Here is a 26,138-nt window from a genome sequence, read left to right as displayed (position 1 = left end):
CACCGCACAAACAGCTCGCTCGCAACTACTCGCCCTGTGCACATCGACGCGCTGCACCACTTCTCACATAATGCGGTGGAAGAGCTCGGTCATTTCTTCCTCTCCGAATATCACCGGCACGGAGTACAACGGGTTCGCCTCAGTGACGGCGTGCTTCGCGAGGAAGGGGATGTCCTTCTTGTGGAGGGTCCAGCGCGGGTCACCGGCACTGAACGTCGTTGGGATCTCCATTAGCACATTCATCTCACGAACCCACATAATGAAGTTCGCCGCCTTATCCGCATCGTTGGCACCGGGGATGTTTGCCGCCTCAGCAAGCCGAGCAAGCGACCTGTGCGCCGCGCTGCCGTACATGTTGAGCAAGTGCGGCAGAATCACAGCGTTGGCGTAGCCGTGCGGCACGTTGTACAGCCCACCTAGCGCGTGCGCCGCCGCGTGCACGTTGCCGACACCAGCACGAGTGAAGGAGAGACCGGCAAAGTACGACGCCTGCAGCATCTTCTCGCGTGCCTCCAGGTTCGTGCCGTCCTTGTACACACAGGGCAGGTACTTCGCGATCAGCTCCATCGCGCTCAGCGCCGTCTTGTCGACGGTGCGGAAGTGAAAGATGTTTAAGTACGCCTCCACGACGTGCGTCAAGGCGTCCATGCCGGTGGTGGCCGTCACAAACTTGGGCATCGTCACTGTCAGGACCGGGTCGAGCACGCAGTGGGAGGGAGTGAGGAAGGGGTCCATGATGGCAAACTTATCATTCCGCGCAGGGTCCCACACGACAGCACCAATCGTGCACTCGCTCCCAGTGCCCGCTGTTGTAGGGACGGCGATGAGCGGCGGCAGCGGCCACAGAACACGGAAGAGCCCTCGCGTGTACAGAAGCGCGGTGCGGGGGCGCGCCTGGCGCACGCCAATCAGCTTTGCACAGTCGATGACGCTCCCGCCACCGACGGCGACGATGTAGTCGCACTTATTCGTTTTGTACAGTGCATTGGCCTCCTCCACCATGTCGACAGTGGGGTTCGGCAGTACATCCTTGTAGATGACCAACTCGGTGCTCTGCTTATTCATCTCGTCGATGAAGCTGTCGACGAGGCCAAGCCTCATGACCACTGCATCTGTGACCAGAAGTCCCTTCTGCAGCCTCGCCCCGCGTACGAGGTTCGGCAACTTCGCCAGGGAGCCGGCGCCTTGGATGATTGTTGGCGTTCGCCAACGCAGCAGGTAGGTCGTCGCGCACAGGGTGAGCTGGTACGCGCGGCACATCATCCTCCAATACGATGGGACCGGCATGGTGAAATACGAGATGAGGTTATCGATGAGGAGGGAGAGCGCTGAGTGATTCTCGGGGTGTGTAGAGTGGGATGTGTCTGGTCACTGGTGAAGCGGCAGGCAGGCAGATGAGTGGAACCGAGCGCGAAAGCAAAACATATGGAGGTGTACTGCCGAATGGGCGGAACATGTTCCTGTAGAGAAACAGAGAGGGTGAGAAGACGAAATGAGGGAAGGAACTCACGGGGTATGAAGAGAAAGAGGAGACATCACAGAATAGTGGTTCCCCTTCCCCCCACACACCTCCTCCCTAACCCCCTGTGCTACGAGGAAGAGTGAGGAGGAGCGAACACCTCTCCATGGGGACGTGTTTGACCCAACGACTCCACAATACGAGCAATGCACATGTCGGCACCCATCAACACGTTCGAGGATGATCACCTGTTGCTGCATACACTTCTCACAGTGATGACATGTCGAGTTACAGAGAAACACCAGCTCCATGGGACACACACAACCCACCTTCCCGACAACGGCGAGGCAAACGCAGAGAGAGAAGCCGCCTCAACCCCAATCATCAGCGGTGCTGCTCTCCTGTCTCGCGTACCGCAACGACGACGCATACGCAGAAATCAGTGCCCCCGCTCTCGTTCACCCTGCTTCCGGAAGAAGGAATGCAGAGGGAAGAACCCAACAGCCAAGCATAAAAGTGAAGGGCCAATAGAGCCATTTTTCACGCCATCAAAACGAACACGCACCGGCGAGGGGTAAAGTTTAAAACTCCAAAATCTCATCAAGCGGGCTCGCACGCTTGACCGGTACCTCGCGCACGATTTGTGGGGCTGCCGCCTGCGCCTTATTGAACGTTGCCTCGCCGTTACCCGGAGCTAGATCGGGACGTTCTATGATGGGATAATCTAGTGGCCGCTTCTCTACTGCCAACTGCGATGATGACGTGGCTGCCTGCCCTGGTGATAGTTCATCTCGGTATGCCCGCGCAGGACCGTTCAATCCATTCGCCCACGTGCCACAAAAGTGGTTGTAGGCAACAACGATCTCAACCACATCGCGCAAGGGCATCGCTTCCAGCTCCTCCTCTGAGATAGACTGCAGCAGACTCCAGGCCTCCATGCTCACCTTATCCCGATCCACATCGGCATACTTGGGATCCAAACGAGCCTTCATGTGGCATTGAACTAAAGAGTACAAGCGCTGCCCGGTGGAGATGCTGTCACTTGCGCCGGGGATGGGTAAAGGAGGCTCATCCGCGCACGCCGCACCTTGGAAGGCAGGGGATGCCATAGCGGCGCCAGTGCGTTTGTTTGCCGGCGCGCAGCACACTCGCGTCGACGACGCCATAGCGCCGGCAGAAGAGCAGTACGCAAATCTTGGCCCACGCAACGCGCAACATGAAGCGCATATCGGGGGGCGGCAGAGTCGCGCGAACATGTCGCGGCGAGGAATCAGTCTGTTGATCTCCCTAGTTCTCTCTACGCCGGGGAGAGGATGAACTGTGAAAACACTTTGCATGCTTCCGTGGTAGGTCGAGGACAGAAAGAAACGAGAAAAGAGTCACGGCGTGGTAACAAGAGAAGAGAGGGAGAGAGGAGAAGAGAGCGAGAAGTTGCTGCAGGAGGTGCACACACTACACCAAGCCAATACGCGCGACAAAGCCCTCTATCCAGTCTTTTCCTCTTCAACGTGCCCATTCTTCCTGAAGATGGTCGGCCACCCCAGTGTGTGGTATATCCCTGGGGCCAGTACCCCCCTCCACTCACTCATTCTGGGGAAGTCGGGCAGCCTGCCCCCTGCCCTTGCGTATGCAGCGGTGCGGACTCACTCTACGTGCCTCTAGACCACCGCCTGCCACCCGCAGGACAAGAACCACTACCTCCGCCCTCAAACAGAACATCGAGCACTGCCCGCTTGGATAAAGGTGGGCCGTCCAACTGAGTCCCTCAGGTGCCAGCTGCGCAGTACGCACTCAAGGAAAAAATGAGTTGGTATAAGACGGGCACGTTGGGCTCATGACTCACTTCAACTGGCCACTGCTCTTCCAAGAGAATCAGGAGGAAGCCGTAGTGCGGCACATGTCGACGAATTGGGGCTACATGCGCATATTTGCTGACTTATTGCTGGAAGAACAGCACGTGGAAAAGGGGAGCATAACGGTGCCCCCTCTCCGCCCTAGACGAGGTGTTCAGCACCACTCCACATCCGCCGGCCCCCCTCGCCCCCCCCCAGGCCCAGCCCCGTGGGGCGAAGCAGCCGTAGACACACGCGCTACAGCCATGCGTCGACTCCGCCATTCGAGCGCAGCCCCTGCCTCGGACTCTACCCACCCCTGCTCCGCAGGTCGCCACGCAAGGCATCCACAGCTCCCCGGAGAGGGGGGTGGCTCACGCTCCCCACAGCAGTGGGCAGCCAGAGGGCCGGGTGAGATGCGCTCGAGTCGCGCTGACGCTCTGCCCACCACACGGATGGCACAAGCGTGCTCGCCGTCGCGGGTCGCTCCGACGCAACGCCATCCACGACCTGACCGCCGACACCCGTAGCGGCAATCCGCTCTCGCCTCGCCGCGTCGCAGGCACTTGAGCCGGTCACCACCAGAGGTCGCTCGGCACTCGCAGGGGTGGGGGTGGGGGGCTGCTCGGCCTCCCCGCACAGAGTGAGGACGCTGGGGCCTGGGGTGCCAGGCGCTGGGGCGTGCCTGCACATCACGAGGGTAATGCAGTGATCGATCAGAGCAGAAGACAGCCCATGGAGGAGGCTGAGTTGTGTACAGTCATCGGTAATGCGGGATGGCTCTCTCTCCCTCTGGGGAGGGGAGTTGTTTGGCGTGTCCTGCTCTGGAGAATGGCAGAAATGTCCGCATAGGATGGAAGAAGGAGCGGTAGGGTGAGGGAAAGGCGCAAGAAACGAACGAAAACCCGGCGTAGGAGGAGGATCGTGGGGTGGGTGGGGAGGATCGATCACGGGCACGCGCTGACCCAGAGCCTCCCAGGTACACAAGACACCATTAGGGGAGCCTTCGAGCCGCATGAACGTCTATTCCTCTCCACACCCGCACACCTTGAGGCGCGTTGTGCGTGTTCGTGCCCCGTGCAGCCCCCCACGTGAGCAACGCGGGCAGTTCAAAAAAAGCCCTTCAGCTCCCTCCAGAGGTCCGCGTCCGTCTTGCGTGGTCGTCGTTGCTTTCCGGCTCGCCTTTGTGTGCAGCGGCCACTTGCATGGTTGGGCGCCGCAAACGTCGAGTGGACAGCGCTGCAGTTTCCCTGTGGACCGGAGTCGTTGTCAGCCAGAAACGTGTAGCCTTCCTCGTCCATTGTGTGCTGAGACGCACTCGACAAGGCCGTCGCGTCATCCTTGTCCTCGCCAAGATCGGCGTCGTGTTCGGTCGAGCCTGAAGCACCTTTGAGCTTCCGCGTCTTCTCATCTTGCAACAGTAGCAACCTCTCGACGCGGCTCGGAAGAAGCTCACTGAGCTCGACTGCTGCGCCGATGGCAGCATTCAACTTCGCGGACTGCTCGTCGAGCGCCAGATCTACTGCCTTGTTCACATCCACGTAGAGGTGGGCTCGGTTCCGCGCATGCAGCTCAACAACAAAGGAAAATGGCGAGTTGTACGGCCTCTCCAGCACCGTTTTCTTTGTTTTGTTGCGCAGACGCCGCTCCTCGTTGCTCAGGAACGCCTGTGCGGCGCCACCAACGAGGAGATTCAACGCGCGGTTCTGCAGAAGTCCCTCAAGGTGCTCCCCGTGACACGTGCCGATCATATGAACGCCGCGTTGCGAGATGGACCAGGCCGCCTCCGCCTCCTCTTCCGTCGCGATTTCGTCCACAATGAGATAATCGGGTGTGTGATTCTGGATGACTTCAATCATTACGCGGCTCTGGTCCTCGCGTCGGGGAACCTGAATGCGACGGCATCGACCGAGGTAGGGCAGGGGTATAGGACCGTCGCCACCAATTTCGTTGGAGGTGTCGACGACCGTAACGCGCGGTGTTAGCGGATCCTGCGCCAGCCCGGCGGCGAGGTCACGCAAGAGAGTAGTCTTGCCCATACCCGCCTTGGACAAAATGAGCAGACTGCCGCGCCGTGCGAGAGGCAGAAGTGCCCGGGCCGCACCTGGAACGTAGCGACCAACACGTAGTGTCACACCGAGCGCCTCGCCATGACGGCCACGCCAGACCGAAGCGCGGTGCGCTGTATTCGCCACACAGCCGCGGCCGTCAGCGCCAAAGCGGCCAATGTGCTTCATGAGGTACTGCAGCTCTGCTGTCGTGGGAGGCGGCAGCTGAATGACCCACCCGCCACTGCCGCGAACCTCGACGTCTTGGCCCAAGTGCACAAACAACTCCTCCACTTGGGTGTAATCAAAGGACGGGTGCTGCGTGATGGCTGTCCGCAGAGCGGGGAAGAGGAACGACATGAGGTGCAGCGTCTCCGCGTACGAGTTGTACAGCGCGAGGCCCTTCCAGTCTTTCGCCCGTAGCTCTGCTGCGCGTGCAGGGTCCGTCTTGAGGAAGGATGCGTACGCCTTGTGTAGCGTGCTCCAGGCCGACCGGAACGTCCTTGCAGACCACACTGCGCTCTCCGTCTGGTACGTTGGGAGGAGGTCGGGCATCTTGGCCGTAATGTACGAGAGGTCCATCCCGGACGGCGGAGGTCGCGCAGAGGTAGTGGCTGGCTCATCTCGCTCGGCGGCGAGGAGACGCTCATTCGTGTTCGCACCGACTCTGGTGCGAAGGTTTCGGCCTACTACAAGCAACGAGGGCGAGGGAAGCATAGGTGAAAAACTCGATGTGACCATGCTGCCCACACGACGCACTGAAACCCTCCGCATCCAGCTGCTGACTGCCACTTCGGCAGAAAACAACAGAATAACAAAACGTAAGCGAAAGGGAGGCGATCTACGCGGTGAAAGAGCACGGAGGGGTGCTCAGTAGTAAACGAAAGAGCCAAGAGAGAACGGCCTGTACCCTCACTGATCGTGCCCGTACAAGTCACTGCATTTAGGACTGTTGCGTTATTGATGTCATTACTCATGAGATGCACGCGCTTCCATGCACAGTGTCAATGGGTGCACCTGCAAGCAAGCACAAGAAAGAGAAGCTGGATAAGCGGCGACGCAGGCGAGTAACGAGAAGGGCATATATAGCTTAGACAGAGGGGGGGCGCCGCAGCAGCGCTTTTGTGGAGTATGGCTCCTGCACGTATTGGTTTGCGCAGCAGTACAACCGCGTAAGGAGTTGGCGCTCGTGCACATTGGCCCGTGCACGACGGTGTCGTGTAGGGATGATGTAGGTCACACTGCCAGCAAGCGTCTGGCACTGCAGAAGAAAGCGTGCGGCACAACCGTACCGACGAAGCGGCAGTCAAAAGCGCAAGGCTACGCGTACGACGACCAGAACAACGTGTCATTCGAGCAGGTTTGAGCAAATAGGCGCCGGGCATACATGTGGGGAGCGCATACTTCACTACTGACCTTCTTCTGTGTGTGTTTTTTTTTGTGGGGACTTTATTTATGTATTCCTTCCTCTTTGCTCATGTGTTGCCCTTACCTCCTACATGAAGTCGTCCTCATCCGGTACCTCTCCAGTGTTGAGGCGCATGTTGTTGTCGTCCATCACGCCCTTGTACGTCCGCAGCTCCTCCAGGCGCTTCTTCTCCTCCCGCTCCAGCTTGTCCTGGTGGTCCTGCGCCGCCCTGTCGGCGCGGAGCTTACGGCGCTCCTCCATGTCGCGGTCCTCGCGCAGCTTGCGGAAGTCGACGTCGTTCTTCTCCACGCGTGTCTTCTCAAGCGCCTTGAGCATTGGGCGGTTCTTTTTGGCGACGGTGTGGTAACGTCGCAGCTCCTCCTTGTGGAAACCGACCTGTCCGACTGCCATGTCGCCGGTCTTCATGAGGTTGCTCCACGGGGTGTAGACTACGCGGACGTCGTTCAGCTTGCATCCTTCAATACTGTTCTCCTTGACGAGTTGGCAGCACTCCTCAATGATCTCCGGGGTCAAGTCGTCCATACCCTTTCCAGGCGGCAGACGCACGTAGACGTGTGCGCTGCTGTGCTTGTCCACGTGAAACCACAAGTCCTCTGGCCAGCCGAACTTGATGAGCTCCTCGTTTTCGTATTTGTCGCGGCCCATGTAGCACATGACGCCCGGGTCAGACGTCAGGGTAAAGTAAAAGACCATTGCCCGCCTCTTTTGCGTGTAGGCGTGTGCAGGAGGGAGGAAGGGGGAGGCGGGGGCGGATGTCCTCGCCGCAAGGCTTCAGCAGGTAGCGAAACGTGCGCTCAGCGACTGAGCTCGCGGCACGAGAGAGGAGAGCGACGCAGTGAATCAGAAGGCGGGGCCCGTGCAAAGGTGGAGGAAGGGGGGAGAGAGTGAGGTGGTGGAGCCGACAAGACCAGGAAACGAAGTGCGAAGGAAAAGACACCCTTCGTCCGTGTGGAACAGCTGATAGAGAAACAAAGGTGGCCCTGGTGCACCGCCTTTGTGAGCGGGTAGCACGCAACTCAAGTACAATACTGCGTCGCCTCGACGTCCAGGACACCGAGAGTCAAACACACCCACGCGCGTATGCTGAAGAGAGCTAGCAGGTAGTGAAGACATCTCGGAAGTGCCTTAGCTGATGTAGATGAGTCTGGGCACAGTGTCTAGGATCTAAAAGTCAAGAGGAGACAAAAGATACGTACATATGCATATATGTATGTACGTATCGCGTCAAGCAGACAGGAAGACGCACAGCACACACGCACAGCACACACGCACAGCACACACACACACATACATACATACATACAGTAACGTGAAAAGCACGGGACTACGGATGCACGCAAGGGAAAAACAGAAAATACAAAATTAGGAGGAAGCAAGACGCAAACAGAGACACAAGGTACAATGTGCCGAGGAGTTAGCATCGTCTCTATTGTAGTGGCGCGCGGACGCATTGGCCTCACGGGAGAGCGATGGTGAGAGTAAAGCGGGGAAAAGAAGGCAGTGAGCTGCTTCATTTTGTCACTGTCGGTCATGGGCCACGATATGAAGAGGCATAGAAAAAGACTGCCATGCCCGTCTTCACTGTACTTTCAGTACACCAACGGCCGACCTGTGATAATGTCAAAGGTGCGCCGCACCGGGGTGTCGGCATAGCGTTGACCACCACGCCACCGTCGCGTCGGCACCAACGGTGGCGGCGAGCCATCCACCGTAATAATTGGACCGCCAACGTCGATGTGGCTTTCGTTTCGGTAGAGTGGCGCCGGTGTCTCGCAACTGTCGATGCCGAGCTCCAGAAAGTCCCACTGCCGGTCTGCAGCAGAGCGCCAGTGCGGCGGTGGCGGCACCATTCGGACACCCCGGTGCATATCGTCGGCGCTACGTGACCGCTGCTCCGCAAACATGCGAATACCTTTTTTCCGTGGCTTCACCGGCAGCAGCGGCGGAACGGGCTTCTCGATCGGTTTCTCGGGTAAGGGGACTAGCGAGCCAGCTGTCAAATGACCTGCGGTGCTGCTGCTCCGCGAAAATACTTGGCCGCCTACGGAGTACGAGCGGGTTGCACCACCAGTGCCGCGGCGACTGCTCGCGTTGTAGGTGATCTCGTCGTCTCCTAGCCAGAAGGGGCGGTAAGGAGAGCTTCGCACAGGCGGCGGTACGTAGCGACGCTGCCGCGGTGTCGCAACCTCCGTCGAGGCTCGTGGGGTCATGTTGCTGCCGATGTGGTCCATGCTGCTGTGCGGAGTGGCACCACGTCGCACACCCCTAGGGGTCCGGACGTCCTCCTCCCTATTGCAGTCGACGTGGCGATCTTGTTTGGGAAAGTGGCGTCGACCCCGCAGTGGTGTTGACGAGCCATGCTGCAGATCCTGCGCGTAGAGAGAGAGCTGCGTATTACGCAGGCTGTGCATATTCAGCTGTTGTGCAGCCGCGTTGCGATGACTGCGCGACGGCATCGAGTCCCTGTCCATGAGGTGCATGAAAAGGGAGCCGACCGGCTTCCTGCGGTCCGCTTCGATCTCTCGATGTGTAAACTTCATGATAGGCGTACGTCAATCATGAGAGAGGGGAACGGCAGTGTACACACAGCTGATGCGAAGAGACACCACACTGTGCGCAGAGGTGTAAGAAATGGTGGAGCGGTAAAGCTAGGAGGGAAAAAAAAGATCTACCGAGAGCGAAAAGGGGGCCACGTGGCAGCAGCCCACTGCAGCAATAATGCGCCCACGGGGACGAAGAAAATGGTATGCGTGCGGCACCAACGGACACACACGCATGCGCGCACACAACTGTAGCCAACTTGAGGCTCAGCTCAGTCCCTCGCAAACACCACGCTTCCGCGCTGACTAATGAAGTGTACAATGGGAAAGAAGGTGAAGCGGTGCGACAAGAGAAAGAAGGATAGTGGCCAAGAAGGAAATCATCGACAGCGCCACGAGTCGCCGTCGAGTGTGCGTGTGTGGGGGGGGGGGGGGGCGCATATAAGGAGAGGGCGGAAGAGGAGAGGCGGCGGGGTAGTGAAAGAGGTGGACAAGTGACGTAGAACGCGGAAGAATGTTTAGGGCAGCCGGTGTCGTACGCGCAGCAGATTCGCCTGCGTCCCGTATGTTTTTTTCTGTCGCGTACGTGGGATGCCTTCAGGGACTGCGTGCATCGCATGCCGGCCATGAGAGGAAATCATACGAGCAAGTAAGAGAACACAGCGCAGTGCCTGTCGTCAGTGTCATCGTGCATCTCACGTACACAACTGGGGATTTGCACGTGTTTCTGTCGTCTCCCTTTGTGGTTGTTATTGTTTTTCTTGCCTGTCTGTGACGTTTGTGCACGCGCCACCGTCGTTGTGAATTTTCCCTTATCCCTGCTGAGGGAGGGAGCGGAGGTGGGGGACATGTGAATAGTCGAATGCGCTCAACTGGGGGGGGGCTATATATATATATATATATACACCGGAAATTCATGCGCAGCTATGCTCGTGCTCTGGCGCCAATCGTACCCTCCATGAAGGAAGAATGTTGGCCATGATGCACTAAAGAAAAAAGGGAAGACCAGAGACAACCGGTGGCACCTTCATACTAATAAGAGAGGACGTCGGCGTCCCAGTCACCACCTTCAGGTAATCGAACAGGTGCACGAAAGTGCTGCCTCTAACCGCCCACAGCGCCTAAAACAGCGGTCTCGCAGCTACATCCACACCACTGCCCTCCCTCTCCCATGGCACCTCATCCTCCGACTCCCCTCCGCAGAGATTCACTTGTACATAATCCCAACCTTGCACTGCCGGTGCAAAAAGATGCTTAGAGTCGCATTGAAGAGTATGAAGAATAGTGGTGAGCTCAGTACCTCGAGCACGTACTGGGACTTTCCCGTGGCAGAGAGAGTTCGGGGGTCCATGTGCACGGTGCCTGTCTGCCCGTCCACATAGAACGGGGTCGACAACCCCTTGTATATGCACTCCCCGTGGTAGAAGGGGAGTAAAACGAGCCGCCGTCGTCCCACCGACGTGGTGGTCGCTGGCAGCTGAAAGGCAGCTCCGAAGAGCTTTGCCGCCTTCCGAATCCCATCGAGGTCTGCGGCGGACGGTGAGACTCGCGTCAAGGCCACAACAGACTCGTTGTTGTCCGCCGAAAATAGCGACTCACGGTATGGGGTGTCGTCATCTCGTGCAGACCTACCCCCGTCGTCGTGTGCGACGGGGGTAGCAACGGCGGTTGTGGTCCGTAACATCGATGCACTGCGCTGCGCGTCAGCGTCGACCGTCCGCGAGGATGCAGTAGACGACATTAATGGCTCTGGTACCATCTCTTCGGTTTGCTCGGCAACAGTTCTATCCACCAACTCCGTGGAGTGCTTCGGCGCCCCTGCCGATGGAGATGGCATCTCAGCGACCGCCTCCGCGGCAACCTCCGCATCGCTCGCCTGCTCTTCGGATTGCTGCCCTTGCGGCTGGCCCTCGGGGACGAATCCAGCCTGCAGGGGCTCCCCATGTGCCGCACGCACGAGAGCCTCACCGTAGGCCTGGCACGAAGACAACGCTGTATCACGCAGCGAAAAATCAGTGCGAAACGGGCAGCGCGACCTCAGTGCAGTGCCTCCGCCAGCAGGGGCGCTGTCCGTATCAGACAGACGTCCGCCCTGCGTCGCTGCGGAGAGGTTCGCACAATGGATGCCTTGTCGAGCGTGGGCACCTCTTAGGCCGTCGTCGTCGCGGTGGTCCCTCATCTTGGACATTACGGCGAGGGAGTCGGCCAGCTGTTCATCGCTCTGGAGCTGTAACAACTTCAACACGTCAACCGCCAGCAGCGTGTCCTCGCTCGGGGATGGTCGTTCGCCGACAGTGGGGTTCATCTGACGTGTGCGCAGGTAGTCGGCGTAGTACTCGTTTAGGGAAGTGGTCGCCTGGGCAACAAGGCGCAACACTGTGGTCTGGTGCGTCATGGTGGAGCTCAAGACGGAGCTCATCATGCTCAAAAGCTCCTGTTGCGTGTCCGGATTTCGAGCCACAATGCTAATAGCGGAGCTGAAGGACACAAACTGCGCGCGCAGCTGAGAGAGCGCCTTGAGCGACTCAAAGACTTCACTGTGATCATACATGGGACACTCCAGCTCACCCTTTAGCAGCTCCAGGGTCTCAGCGTCCATCAGGATGTCCAACGAGGACGCCGGACCGGCGGCGTCCTGCTCTACTTCCATAATATAAGTCATGCGAGAGGACGCCCACATGCAATGCAGAAGGTTGTCCGTGATAAGTTGCAACTCCTCTTCCACGGCCAGCAGCGTGCGCCGGTCTCCCTCACTAAGGCCACACTCCCGAATGCAGGTGTTGCTCAGCGACCACTGCCACACGCGGGCCTGCATGAAGCACCGGAGGATAGAGAGCATCGACTCCGTCAGGGTGCGCGTCATCGCACCGTGCTCTGCAACCTGCACGTGAAAACTGCAGTCTGGTTCGCCGACCTTGTCGCTGAGAATAGTATCAGGGACGGCGTCCGCAACGTTTTGAGGCAAGGGTGTCAGCGGTGCCTCCACTTCGACCGGGACCGTGCCAGCACGTGGCAATCGCCGTGAAAGCAAGCGGATCATCCGCACACGAGTGCGCGGCGACAACACTGTCTCATCTACTGATGTAGAAGCGCAGGCGTAAGATTCGTGCTCGCCTGAGGCCTGCGGCTCTTGCTGGCGCGAATGAAACATTCGCGTGCTGAACCGCAGTCGGCTCTGCTGTGAGCGCCTGTTCTCCTCCCTTCGGTGGGCCGTAGGCTGCGCGAGCTCCTTCATTACAGTATACATGCGAGTGAGCAGTGTGTGAATACCACGACAAACCGCGTCCACGCCTTCCATTATCTGATCCAGCTGTCGGCAGAGCTGCACCTCCGCCTTCATGAAGGCGACGCACTTGTCACGGATGAAGTGCTTCTGGGGCGGTGATGCATGACTCGCCGTCTGCTGAAAATGGTATACAACCAAGTCCCCCATCATGTTCTCCAGCAAACGAGAACGTTCGAGGTGTGGCAGTAAGGCGTCGCGGGCAATTACGCACTGAGACCGCGCCAGAGACCAGACATGCACGGCGTACATGTGAAACCCCTTGTTGCGACGCACGGAGGCCTGATGCGCGGCGCTTGACAGCTCTAGCACCACATTGCTCACCACCGTGCTGAGGCGTCGCAGATCCTGCAAGACAGTCTCGCCAAGGCGGGCGGTGTTGGCGAGAAAAGAAAGGGTAGCGTTAGGCCTGCCGCCATCCTCAGCCCAGTGCGGCATTGTCAAGTCCACCTCCACCCCCTCCATCGTCTTGAAGGAGGGGTGAATACGGAAGTCAAAACCAAAGCCAGTGGTGTGGTGTTGACACTGGACCTCCACCTCCGGTACCGCCAGCCGCACAGCCATCACAGCCGTCACGTCAATCTCGCTCGGTCGCATGGCCACGCCCTGCTGTTTCATCAGGCACTCCTTCACCAATACCGGCACAAAGAACGGTGTAATGAAATACGGGAACGGGGCCTCCTGGTCAGGCGTTTGCGCCACCGCTGCGGCCTCCGCACCCATCTCCGCGGCGCTGCCCCTCCTATTCATCGCTGTAACCCCTCTCTCTTGGCCGGCAGCAGCATCCTGAGCCGTATCAGACACGGTGGCAGTACTCGCGCCAGGCAGCCACCCCTCTGCAGGCCGTCGCCCTGGTTGGTGCAACTCCAGACACAGATACTGATGATCCGAAAACTGCCCGCGGCACTCGACACAGATGCGGCTCCAGCAGTAGGGGCATACCTCACACGTTGGTGACGCACAGGAGCACCACTCACACTCGTACAGTTCCTTCGCGGCATCCATCTCTTTCTTCAGAACCGTGTGAGTCACCGTGGCGGGTGCCGCTTGTGAAGGAAACGCTGCTACAGTCACCGGCGATGCAGCGGCAGCCGTCAGTGCCAGTGCAGCCGAATCACCCCTCCTCTCGGCGGAGGGAGTCAGCGCTTCGTTGTCCGCTGCTGCGTTGAGTGACAGTTTGCGCTCCAGCAGGCGGGCTCGATGCACGAGTTGCTGTCGAAGAAGCACGCACGTATTGGTGATGTAGTGGTTCTTGGGAAGCGTACGAATGTCGCCTTGCGTCACTGTCACCGCTGCGCATCGATAGGCGCAAGGCACCTCGATCTGCGAAGTGCGCTCGCGCGACACGGTGGAGTACAGACATCGCAAGCAGAAACAGTGCTGGCACTGCAGGATACGCGGGTCAATGAACACAGACCCACAGACGACACACACGAGCTCATCTTGGATCTTGTCGATAAGTGTCTCATGCGTCTTCTGCAGCTCCATTTCCACCTCCGCTAGCGAGTCCGGCAGGGGAGCCAGCGAAGACACGTCTGGAAGACTTGCCATCCGTGAAGTAAGAGGGCGGTGGCGATAAGCGAGCACAAGCAAAGTGCGAGGATAGCCCACAGAGACACCTACAGGTGCTGCGTAGAAAGAGGAGAGGGGGGGGGCAATGACAGCGAGCGCTTGAACAGCAACTGCGACAATAACAATCGGCAGAGACGACAGTGCAGAAGAACACCTATAAAAAGAGATCGGCGGTAGTGCTGTAGCGCCTGCGCGATAGTGTCTTTGGTGAGGAAGGGGGGGAAGACCCAGACGTGCCCACGCCAAGAAGAGAATGGTCGAATGCAGATTAAAAAGCACCCTAACTGTTCCTCTCCCTCGGTGCCCCTTCCAACGAGGAAAAAAGTCACGAAAGAAGTCGCGTTACGGCCGAGTCGCACAGCAGCGGAGGATAGCCAATATGTTATACTAAGGAATGGATCGCACGTGCACTTACATACCGGCACACATGAAAAGAGGAGAAAATAGGAGGGTGAAAATGCACAGAAGACTTTTCACTGCTATCGCGGTGGCGTTTCGAGGTTCTCCGAAAGTCACACTAAAGAATGGCCAGTAGGAGGAGAAGAAACGGGTGCCACACCTGGGGGGAGGGAGGGGAAGGGAAGAGAGAAGGGTAAGAAGGGAACTGTATACGTTGGGGCCGCCCCCACCTTCTCCTCACCCTCTTCGCACAAGCGTACGGCAACGCAAAAGAGAGAGAAGTCACACAGACACAGAGAAAGAGAGAGAAAGACGTGCAGTGAAGGGTGTGCACAAAAAATACTCCAGCAGTCCGCAGCAGCGTCGCCTTGTGCTTGCCTCCTCCTCCTCAATGTCGCCACAGGCGGAGGAGGGGGGAAGGCAAAGCACCGCTTTCGGTTAGCACTCCTACGATTACGCCTGTAGCAGCAGCCACAACAGTCCCGCCGCTGCACCTCACACCACCTCACAACGAAAGAAAACGACAGGGTGATGATATGCAAGAGAAACACCAAACAAACAAAAAAGGAGCAAAGCCCTACAGAAGGATCCACGGCAGCAGAGGGGCAGGGAGGGGGGGTCTCCTCCACGACTGCCTTTCCCCTTGGCTAGGTAGCCGGTGGCGTCACCACTTGTGCCCCAACGGAAGAAAGAGAAACAGCAACGAAGCTGGCACACCGCCACCCCTCAAGCCGCAGGCGCTATAGAGTTCCGTTTCCCTTTCCTCTGCGACGTCCGGTGCATGCCAGCAATCGCGCACAGAGACGGAGCAAAACTTGGTGTGCGTGCGAAAGGAGAAAAGAGACAGAGAGTAGCACAGATGCAGGGGGGAGGGGAGGGGGGGGAGGGGTACGAGTCTGCTAGCGCGCAGGTGGGGTTTTGTTACTGCCAGCGTGGTGGCGTCGAAAGGAAAAGCATCTGTGTACGGCAGTACCGACACGCACGTGTGAAGAGGAGCAGAAAAGACAGAGAGTGTAAAGGCAAACGAGTAGAGCGTAGTGAAAGGGAGCCAGAGGTGACGAATTGGGTTCAGGCAGCAGCACAGTTGCATTAGCGTGGTTCTCGTCCGCGTCATTACGCCGACACGCACTCTTCCTCAACTGCTGTCTCTAAGTCGCAGAAGGCGGGCTACGCGCGGACTGCCTCGTTTCTCTCCCTCCTCACCCCCCCCCTAATGTGGAGGTAGTGAGGTGTAGAGTTGTAGAAAAAGATCTCTGATAGATCGTCTACTCTGGCAAGTGTGCGGGGGATGTGTGCCGGGTAATTCGCGCTTGTTTCGCAGTTGACGATGCGTCACCAAGGGCCCAGTGGCTATGTGTATGCGCATGTGTCTCTCCCTCTCTCTCTCTCTTTCTGTGTATCACATGAATCCTTCAACAGGCGTCCTCACTTCATGCGCGGGAGTGGTTTTCGGTGTAGGAGTACAGGAAAAGCACCGCTAAGAACGAGTCCTACAAGCGCACTCAACACGCGCAATGTCACCAGACGTTAAGGTACGCGGCGAAAGCTACTGTTGCCCCCATTGGCAGTGCATGGCCGGCACCCCATTTCGGTGAATTCCTCAGCACTTCTCTGCGTACGGTAGCACATGGATGCTTAACTCCGTTGGGGGTTCGTCAAGTATGACGAGACGAAATCACCAATGGCAGAGATCGTTCTCGGGCTGGGTGGCTTCATTTCATTCCGCCATATCACCGTTGCCGCACCTTCTCGTGTACAACTTGACGCCACTAACTTTCTCGAAATTATGAAGCCTGCAATCGTACGATGAGCTAGGGGGACCGTATTTCACGGCAGCACTCTTGTCGAGGACGCCGTCGAGCACTTCAACGAGGAAATCGCGAACGCCCGACCAAATCCCTGACAATTTCGTCGAATAGTGGGAGAGTCAGCAAACGAAAGGCTTCGCGCTTTAGTGGCGGTGAGTTCAGCCCGCAGTGGCCTGCTAAGAAAAAACCTACTCTTTTCGTGCGTTCGCTACCCCCGCTAACGTACTGGTAGTCGTCCGCATGATCCCTGTTGAGCCGAAGCAGACGTGGCCTTCCAGGTCAACCACACTGTGTGCACCTTGCTTGACAAGGTTTGCAAGAGGGCAGTGATGCACTGAGCGCGTGCGTAGCGGTTCGCCACGGTATCTGGCGTAGGGACCCTTGCAACCCTACAGCCATTGCGTCAATGAGAGACTAAGCGGTGTACCGCCCCACTTACAGCCTCGTCTACCAAGTGTCACTGCAGCCCACAAATAGCGGATAACTGTTTTTTTTTCTCACCCCTGGAACATACGGCCCGGAGACTTTCTGTCGACTGTTACCAACGGCGACTCAAGATGAGGTTACGACTGCATGTACGGCAACCCGGCCGTATCCCCACCGGCTCCACCTCCAAATTACCCATCACGTAACCCCTTGTGCCTCACTCAGTGACCTTCCGGTGAAGGTCAACGAGAGGGTGAAAGTCGATAATCCCTGTGCTGGTTGGGGATTTTCGGTAGTGTGCATCTGAACAAGTTGCTGCTCGACCTGCGTCGCGGTGACAGGTACAACCTTGTAAAGGACTATAGCGGCCACAGCGTCTCACCGATGAGTTCCTCTTCAGTTGCTCTACCTCATACGCGTCGCATGCGCCTGTGCACCTCCCCATCTTCGTGCGCAAATATGTTGCGAAAAGCGCCTCTGCAGGCGCCCCAGTGTTGGCCTTACCAGCAAAACATAGCTGCGTCTTGAGGAAGTCGGGAGACAGAAGAGGCTACTGAGCATGACGTTGCGGATGCGAGGCCGCAAATACTGGATAAAGAGACATGAGAAGCTTCATCACAGTACAGCAGCTTTGCCAAACGGAAAAGACAGTCCTGACGGCAAGCCCGATGATGTCACCGCTGATGATGTTGTACTCCCGCTGAAGAGAGCACCGTACTAAACAGAAAGAGCGCTGTAGTACTGTAGGGAGCCAAGTAGCTTAGAGCACGTGCTCGCAGCAGATACGTCGCTGCTCAGAGCACAGCTCAACGCGAGAAAGAGAGAAACAGCCGGAAAAGGCGGCATTTATGCAAAGTGAAAAATCCGAATAGAAAGAGAAAGACAGTGGTAACAGAGAGCGCGTAAGAAGTGGCAGCACCACTACTTCGCCTCCCCCTGCTCCCACTTCCCCGTAGCACATCCATCCGGCGGCACCCTTACCTGCACAGAATCCATCTGTGAAGGTGTGACGTGTCTCTTACATTCCTTGCGACTAGTGTGTTCGAGCAGACGAAGGTAGTCGACGACAACATCCCACTTCCTCTGAGCTTCGCACAATACATCTTCACGGATGAGGTAAAGAGAATAGTATATGCTTTCCTTCAATGGGCCCCCTCTCCGCCCTAGACGAGGTGTTCAGCACCACTCCACATCCGCCGGCCCCCCTCGCCCCCCCAGGCCCAGCCCCGTGGGGCGAAGCAGCCGTAGACACACGCGCTACAGCCATGCGTCGACTCCGCCATTCGAGCGCAGCCCCTGCCTCGGACTCTACCCACCCCTGCTCCGCAGGTCGCCACGCAAGGCATCCACAGCTCCCCGGAGAGGGGGGTGGCTCACGCTCCCCACAGCAGTGGGCAGCCAGAGGGCCGGGTGAGATGCGCTCGAGTCGCGCTGACGCTCTGCCCACCACACGGATGGCACAGGCGTGCTCGCCGTCGCGGGTCGCTCCGACGCAACGCCATCCACGACCTGACCGCCGACACCCGTAGCGGCAATCCGCTCTCGCCTCGCCGCGTCGCAGGCACTTGAGCCGGTCACCACCAGAGGTCGCTCGGCACTCGCAGGGGTGGGGGTGGGGGGCTGCTCGGCCTCCCCGCACAGAGTGAGGACGCTGGGGCCTGGGGTCCCAGGCGCTGGGGTGTGTCCGGGAGCATTAGGGAGGACGATGACGATTCAGAATACACACATATTATAAGTGATAAGAGTGGGTAAGAGTAATGAACTTTTTTGCTGCTCTGCAAGCTGGTCTCTCGTTGTACCGATGAGTGTCTGTACGTGTTTCACTGAAACACAACCAACAGGCGCTAGCGATCGAGCATGCAAGGGAAACAATAGTATGGATGTATATGGGGTAAAGTATCGATGCGGCAACTGTGTTTTCCATCAAGGCGGTCGGTGTCGTGTTACCCATAGGGTGCGCCCCTCTCCCCCTTCTCCTTTTCGTCCAGCGTTAGCAACATGAATTGCGCCCTAAAAAAAAGGGGGTCTCAACGACCACGGGCGTGGGAAGCGGGGTTCTTTGTGGTCGTGTAGAGAACGAGAGGGACACTCAGCTCTGCGGGCGTACTGTTGCCGACGTTGTGTTGCCATCACCATCACTCCTCCTCTGTCCTCGGGCCCTCATAACAACATGGACGACTCCTTGGAAAGGGTGTTCATTGCACACACGTGCTGCCGCCACTACGCCTTCTAGATGAAAAAACCGGCAACCGTGGTGGCAGCGGACGCGAGGACAATGACCGTCCGGATCATCGAGCATGGGATCATCTTCTCTGCATACTCGGTGGCAAGAAAGCCGCCACACATCGCCATCATTGCCAAGACAGCAATGGTGGCGCTGACGTACTTGTGCGCCCTCCGCACCATGAGACGCTTCGGGTCCACAGGCGATAGCACATAACGAAGAATGCAGCCAAGCACCATCTGGCAGACGATTGTGACACCGCAGAGGGCACCCACACTGCCGTGCAGAGACTTGAGATGCTGGTAGTTGTGTGTTATTTTTATGTACTCCACCGCAGCAAAGCCGCCAGCCGCCGCCAGCTCCATCACGAAGGTAGCCAGCTGGTGACGGATAATGATCTCGCTGCGCGAAAGTTGCTCGTCAAGCGGCTTTGCAATGTCGTTGCTCTTGCGTGGCGACCTCTGGCGTGCCAGCCGCAGTCGCCTGATGCTGCTCACCACATCCGGCATCACCATGACAAACGCCATCATCATGCAAATGGGGTGATACTGGAAGACGTCCGTGTAGCTGCCGGACTTGTGAAACAGCTGTATTGACACGGGCGCGATGATGCCGATGGCGGCCAGCCTACGACAGAGGCTCTTCAAATCCCCCCGGGACGGGGAGATGCCATGAATGTCAAGCTGCTTTGCCTCATTGATAGTGGTAGTCATGTGGAAAGACAAAGAATGGAGCCTCAGGGTATAATCGAATGGACTGTTGGGGTACACGGGGAGGGGTGGAGAAACCAGAGGAATCGATGGAGCTCAGCAGTCTTTTGGCAGAGGACTACAAAGAAATGTGAGAACGTAGTGACATCAGGGCGACACGTGGAGTTGGCCATGAGGGGTTTGTCCGGGGCGGTAAAGACATACGATGAGGAGAAGTTGGGGATATGTGCGAAACAAGAAAGGGGCGGTAGAACGGCAAACAGGTGCTGCCAAGTAAAAACCGCGATAATGCACTGTGTATGGTAGTTAAGCTTGTCTGATCATCAACGGAGCTGCAGGTGTGGTAAAGCGGAGAGGAGCAATTTCTATCCGTGAGATGCATCCGCGGACGCCGAGGAACCTCTTGTACGCCGCGACGTGGTCCAGGAAAAGCCCCGCAAAGACGACACTGTATGTTTGCTTTGAGTAGCTTGGCTACGGTTGTGCTGCGACCATAATCCGGCGGAGGCAGAGAGCAACAAGTAACGGCGACAGGTCAGAAAGAAAATTGACGAAAAGGAGTCGGCAGAAAACAAATACACCCACATGGAGAGCCATAACGACAAACAAGGAGAAATACCAAGTCGCTCGCTCTCTCTCTCTCCCCTCCCCATCCCTTCGCGTCGCCGCAGTGCTACAGAGTGCTGGTGCGCAGGGGGGAGGAGGAGGAGGAGGAGAGCCAGCCTATGTGCAGAGCGAATACAAGGCATTGAAGAAGCGAAAAGGGGCAAAAGAAAAAGAAGAAGAGTAACCAACGATATATACATTGTGTATTGCCGCCTCTCTTCCACCCACCACCACCCCTCGCCCCGCTCCACTGGTAAAAGCTGCACTAGTGAAGCCCAACAATCATGCCAGAGAAGAAGGTGCGGAAAGGCGACAAGGATTCGACTGGCACCAAGAAAAGAAGGAGATAAATGAGCAAAAGACAGAGAGGGAGAGAATGACGGCTGAATTCAGACGACACACAGCAGTGGCGGAGCGGGGGGAGGGGGCAAAGGGGAGGGTGATGGAAAGCACTGGCAGAGAATACGGTGGAGAGAAGAAATGGTTAAAGGAAGCCCATGTGAACGTAGCAGAACAAACAAGAATAGAGATAAAGAGAGGTGACGACGCCCCACAACAAATCAAAACGGCGGTCAATCAACCATCCGTGTGTGTGTGTGTGTGTGTGCATGTATCCCTCACCACTCCCCTATCCCAAGCCTAGTGCTGCTTTGACTCTACTAATTTTCCCTCTCGCTCCACCATAGCTTCGACAGTTTCTCCACTATTGTGCATATTAGGGGATTCTTTTGAAAGTGTCGAGGGCTTACGGGTAGAATAATAAATAAGAGAGAGAGAGAGCACGGGCAAGCAAGTATGTCAGCCTCAGTAATCACCAGGCTTATGAACACACGGGTACGGAGGGGGAAGTCCTGTGTGAGGGCTGCAAGTGCACGCCCCGTGAGCACGTCCATTCCTATGTGCCAGTTTGGGTGTACACAGGAGCTACTAGTGCCCTGTAGCACTCGTCTAGCATCAAAAGTAAACCAAAGGAAGTCCGCATATGACCGCGTTGCATGGCACACCGACTGTTTGACCTGCACCACCACCATCACCCGCTCTTCAGGCTCATCCACGAGGGGTGGGTAGAGAGACATTGCGGAGCGGAAAGCTACAGAAGGTGGGCCCCGACCGCGCGCAACGGGTAAGCGCGGTAGTCTGCCGAATCGGACGAGATGGTCAGTATGCACTTTCCTCTTGAGCCGGTCGGCTGCAGGCATGCGATAAGGATCAACGACTCCGGCGGGTGCTCATCGAGGTCGAAGCTACCCTGCACATAGGTGCCATTGACGTACGCGGACTGCCACCACACGCCCCTGTCCTCCAGTCGCCCCTCGACCGGCTCCCCTTGCAGCCCATCGTTGACGACCACAGAGAACATGATGGCTGGTTCGATGGTGTCATAGTCCATCATTCGCAGCGATACGGCGAATCGCTGAAACGGCCGTAACTTTGACAGCTCCACCTGTGGATGTCTCGTACCACTGTAGTAGCTGGCACTCCCCTTCTCATCATCCCAGCAGAGTACCATTTCCTGCTTCGACCACATCGGCACACTCATCACCTCCAACAGTGGGGCAGCGCACCACACTCGGTAATGCACCTGCACCGGCATCTTCGCTGGGCGAAGAGCGCATATGACAGTGTAATACTCGGCACTATTGAGAGGAACAGGCGTGAGGACAGTCTCAAGAACGGTGTGATGGTCAAGCGCGTACGTGTGCGCAGCGTGAGGATCGATTTCACCCACGGTGCGAGTGGGGTGACCTTTGCCGTCCACCTCCCCTGGTACGATGGCGAGTTGCAGCGTCGGCGTGCCCATCACGTCCTCCACGGGCAGCGAAGGCCGCTCGTACGCCTCGTTGACACAGAGCTTCGTCACGTCCTCGTCTGCTGCAGCGAGGTCCACCGCGGCAGCGACGACAACGCGACACAGTGCACTGGACAGCGGGGCAGACGCGGACTCGCTTGAGTTCCTCACAGAGTTGTGTGCAAGGCGCTTGTTGCGCTTCGGTTGTGTGTCCTGAAGTAGAAGGTTCGCATCACTGGCGATGCGGGTCTTCGAATCAAAAATGATGGACACCTCACCCTCCGTCTGTCCAACCTGTTGAGTGCCAGTGGGAGCGGAGCGGAGCAGCTCTGGTGGCACCGTGCGCTGATCCCAGTACTCGGACTCCTTGGCCTCTAGCAGCATAAATGGCGAGGTTGAGATGACAGCGAGGTCGAACTCGTCTAGCACCCTCGGTGCGTATGTGGTGGGTACGATCCAGTATTCCGCGCCGGCGTCGAGCATGACTTCCAGTGACAAGCAATCACCGATTTGACGCACCTCGGAGGAGAAAACAGAGGCGAAGGCGGAGTTGTCGCCACAGTCAGGGGCACCGACACCCCTGCCACGCACAACGTCATTTGTGTTGTCATCATCCTTACGATGGCCGGCGACGATATCCTCCGTGGAGCCACTGGGCAAGTAAGCGATCGTCCCAAGTGCCGCGTCTCTCAGACTGGTCGCAGGACAGTGTAGCGGGTAATGCGTGTCACGCAGAAGTTGCAGGCCGATACCACCAACGCAGTCTTGGTGACCGCGCCCCACGTCGCGGGTCCGACGGAGACGCGGATCGCGTCGTGTCAGCTGCATATAAACTGTCGACCTGTAGGGGAAAGATAGTCGATAGTGCGGATTCATGTACCATGACGGCTCACGTGCATTGCCACCGGCCGAATCGCGTGACCACGCGCTGTGCACGTCTTGCCGATAAAACTCGTCACCAAAGATGCGGCACGTGTGTACCCACTCAAAGTTCTGCAGGAAGTCCGTGTAGGCGATCCAGAAGGTGGACTTCTGTAGGTGCGTCCGTGGCGGCGCAGGATGCCCAGCAGGGTTCGTCACGGAGCCTGGCGGTGTGCTCAACTTCATCTCCTTCAGTGACTCTCCCGTCTCGCTCAAAGTCGCCAGCAATGAGCGCTTTAGCGACGTATTGATCAGCCTGGATGTCACACTGGGTCGCTGCAAAAGGCAGCAGCCGTCGCTCTGCGCACTCGGGCCTGTTCGGGCGCGCGTCAGTAGTATCTCCGCCACCTCTGGATGCCTCTTCCACAGCGGTGAATCGTCCGCCCAGTCGCCTGTCCATTTCTCTGCGCCGCACCAGGGATTGCAGAGCTCCAGCAAACGTACGCCACCGGTGTGGCACACACGCACAATCTGGTAGCCGCAGCGTGGCTGAATACCGTTAAAGGTTCGCGACACGTCTCTGCTAAAGGCCATGGCAGTCGTCACGCAAGACGACAGGCCTGGCACACTGGCAGGGACGTCCACAGAAACGCTGCGAGCCCCAAGAAATGACCGCCTCACCGATGCCCCTCTACGACTACTCGGTGCGATGTCGAATCCCTCTCGCACGTCTGCCTTGCACAGGGGCACCCCAAGAGTCTTGTGCAGCACCTCGAACACCTTTGTCGTCGGCGCCTCCTCCACCGGGTGTAGTTGATAGCTGTCGTAAAGGCCCCTCGTGAGGCGCGACATGACACAGCCGCAGTTCTTCGCCACCCCTTCACCGATGAGTGAGTCGCCCGGCATGGCGTCCCAATCAGCATCGTTGCCGCCACAGCACACAATGGCGGCACCACCGCCACCGCCACCGCCGGTCGCCCTCTGGAGGTTCTCCTTGCTAAGGAACAGTCCAGCGATGGACTTGTGTATGTTGGAGCTATCGATGTCGACGTGGTGCTGGTCAAAGTGCGAATCCAACGCATGGTATCCTCCGTGCAGCTTAGCTAGCATCTTCTCCAAGATGCACGGCCAGAACGCTTTGTCGTCCATCGACAGCTTCGTGAAGATCAACCGGCCGTACTCGTCTACAGGTAGAAAGTCATCCACGAGGAGGTAGCGCCATTGGCCCTCCACAAAAATGCGCATCGTGTAGATACCAGGGCAAGCAGTGCCCCGCTGCACCCGCATCCCACCGTCTGGAAGACCTGTGGCGGATGCGCAGAGGAGGGTATGCAGTGACCCCATCTCTTTCATGCTCGCCATGAGGGCTGTGAAGGCCCACGTGAACCCCGGCGGGACATCTGTGGGGAGCTGCCAGAGGACCGAGGTTGCATCCGAATATGCCGCACCGCTGCTGCTGCGGTCACGACCTACAGCTGCTCTTGTGGAGTCCATCACACCTCCTATCAGACCCTCGCAAGTGTGCTGAAGACCACTGCCTCTGAAGTCGGCTGCAGACGGCTGTGCCGTGCCGTTTGAGAGCCTTGTCGCACTTTCCCACCCAAATAGCGTGGCATCGGGATAGAGCTCGCCGACGCGCCGCCAGCCAGCGATGCTGTACCGGTGCCGTGCCGTCCTGTGCAAGTGATTGTTGCGTGAGTTGAACTGGTCGTCGTCAAACATGTACTGCCGAGCTTCACACCACCCCCAGAGGTCTTGCGTGGGATTAACGTCATATAAAACGTCGGCTACTGCGTGAGTGTAATAGCGCAAGACGTGCTGCAGCTCGTGTGCTGGGATGCGCTGGCGCAGCTCGCTGCTACCCGTTGTCATCGGTGCTGCACTACTATGAAGGAGTGCCACAGCAGCAGCAATGCCACCACCGGCTGGTGTGGATAATACAATCTGCTCGCTTCTCGAACTGCCAGCCTTGACATCGACCACAGACGTCCCTGCGTCTGAGGAAGTGGTGGTGGCAATTCGGCTTGTCTTGTCCTCATGCATCGCTGATACGGTCGACGCGGCTCTAGCGCGTGCCCGGTTCTGCTCGAGCTGCACCTCGATTACAGTCACCATGGAGGGACGCATGAATGTGTGCTCTAGGAGGATATACTGCAGAACAGAGTTCTGCTTGGCCAGCTCGAGCAGCGCCCTGGAAACGGCGAGAGTGATGGGGTTGTTTGACAGGTTTAGCTTCACCAGAGAGGGATGCCGTCGAAGGCGCACACATATCAGTTCCACAGCCTCATTGCCGAGCTGCTGGTCACGAAGGTCAAGACTACGTAGCTGCGTGGCACCCTCAATCACATCCAGAAGCGGAATGACGCCTTTTCTCCCCAGAAAGTTGCTGGAGAGGTCAAGTGCGATGAGGCTCGCTACCTCATTCGGCACATCAGAGAGCAGCTGTACTACCGCGGAGTTGCATGCACAGTTCAGCTCGTTGCACCGCTTCTTGTAGATCTCTCGCTGCGAGTAGCCCACATAGTAGGACATGGTCTACTATGAACACAGACAAAAAGGGAGACCAACAAGAGACTGTGATCCTTTAATTGAGGTCGAGAGGAAGCGGCGCCGCTGCTGCTGCTGCTGCTGCTGCTGTGTGTTATGAATGTGACATCAGCGCGCGAAGAATAGAGAGACCAGGAAGAGACAGGAGGTGGCAAGGAACGATGAGAAGAGAACAACATGGGTGCCCACAAAGCAGAGAACCGGGGGAGGGGATCACCTGCCCTATTGCCCGAAGAAACGAGAACGGCGCACCAAGGACCAAGCCAAGATATCTTTTACGCGACAGAGCGGAAACCCGCCGACATTGTGGATTTGCACGCACTCTCACAACTCAGTAGGACCCATCCATGTACACGGCCCCGTGCACGAGGAAGGTCTCATCGCTACTTTGCACTGTTTCGGTAAACTCCGCACAAGCAGCCACCACAGGATTCGTGTCATCCGGGAAAGGTAAAGACCCCACATGGCGCTCTCTTCCTCAACGTCACCGAAACAGTGCGCTCATGCACCCCGCCGTCGCTTTCCATAGCGGTGTGATTACAGCTGCAAAGGTTGAAGAGAAGCTCCAATGAGGAGAGAAAAGAAAAGAGAAAGAAAGCGCAGCG

General features: G+C 57.7%; 7 protein-coding genes across 7 annotated transcripts, besides 2 other annotated features; all 7 read right to left on the bottom strand.

Annotated features, from left to right (window-relative positions):
* Positions 1-63: 63 nt before the first annotated feature.
* LPMP_302050 (alcohol dehydrogenase, putative) lies at positions 64-1,263 on the bottom strand (the record flags this gene model as incomplete). Its single annotated transcript, XM_010702926.1, has 1 exon — positions 64-1,263. The coding sequence occupies one exon, from the start codon at positions 1,261-1,263 to the stop codon at positions 64-66; it is 1,200 nt and encodes a 399-aa protein (XP_010701228.1).
* A 1,838-nt stretch (positions 1,264-3,101) lies between these two features.
* Positions 3,102-3,986: a repeat region.
* A 414-nt stretch (positions 3,987-4,400) lies between these two features.
* Positions 4,401-6,056, bottom strand: LPMP_302040 (hypothetical protein; the record flags this gene model as incomplete). Its single annotated transcript, XM_010702925.1, has 1 exon — positions 4,401-6,056. One exon carries the CDS (start codon positions 6,054-6,056, stop codon positions 4,401-4,403), a length of 1,656 nt encoding a protein of 551 aa, XP_010701227.1.
* A 778-nt stretch (positions 6,057-6,834) lies between these two features.
* LPMP_302030 (hypothetical protein) lies at positions 6,835-7,461 on the bottom strand (the record flags this gene model as incomplete). Its single annotated transcript, XM_010702924.1, has 1 exon — positions 6,835-7,461. The coding sequence occupies one exon, from the start codon at positions 7,459-7,461 to the stop codon at positions 6,835-6,837; it is 627 nt and encodes a 208-aa protein (XP_010701226.1).
* Positions 7,462-8,357: 896 nt separating this feature from the next.
* Positions 8,358-9,308, bottom strand: LPMP_302020 (hypothetical protein; the record flags this gene model as incomplete). Its single annotated transcript, XM_010702923.1, has 1 exon — positions 8,358-9,308. One exon carries the CDS (start codon positions 9,306-9,308, stop codon positions 8,358-8,360), a length of 951 nt encoding a protein of 316 aa, XP_010701225.1.
* A 1,207-nt stretch (positions 9,309-10,515) lies between these two features.
* Positions 10,516-14,142, bottom strand: LPMP_302010 (hypothetical protein; the record flags this gene model as incomplete). Its single annotated transcript, XM_010702922.1, has 1 exon — positions 10,516-14,142. One exon carries the CDS (start codon positions 14,140-14,142, stop codon positions 10,516-10,518), a length of 3,627 nt encoding a protein of 1,208 aa, XP_010701224.1.
* Positions 14,143-17,937: 3,795 nt separating this feature from the next.
* Positions 17,938-18,478: a repeat region.
* A 547-nt stretch (positions 18,479-19,025) lies between these two features.
* On the bottom strand, positions 19,026-19,733 carry LPMP_302000 (ferric reductase transmembrane protein-like protein; the record flags this gene model as incomplete). Its single annotated transcript, XM_010702921.1, has 1 exon — positions 19,026-19,733. The coding sequence occupies one exon, from the start codon at positions 19,731-19,733 to the stop codon at positions 19,026-19,028; it is 708 nt and encodes a 235-aa protein (XP_010701223.1).
* A 1,693-nt stretch (positions 19,734-21,426) lies between these two features.
* Positions 21,427-25,518, bottom strand: LPMP_301990 (calpain-like cysteine peptidase, putative; the record flags this gene model as incomplete). The annotated part of the gene is made up of 1 exon (XM_010702920.1): positions 21,427-25,518. The coding sequence occupies one exon, from the start codon at positions 25,516-25,518 to the stop codon at positions 21,427-21,429; it is 4,092 nt and encodes a 1,363-aa protein (XP_010701222.1).
* Between the last annotated feature and the right edge of the window lie 620 nt (positions 25,519-26,138).

The sequence above is a fragment of the Leishmania panamensis genome, assembly GCF_000755165.1.
Source record: "Leishmania panamensis strain MHOM/PA/94/PSC-1 chromosome 30 sequence".
NCBI classification, from domain to species: domain Eukaryota; phylum Euglenozoa; class Kinetoplastea; order Trypanosomatida; family Trypanosomatidae; genus Leishmania; species Leishmania panamensis.
Note: the sequence above shows the minus strand (reverse complement) of the source record. Positions and strands in the feature narration are given on the sequence as shown.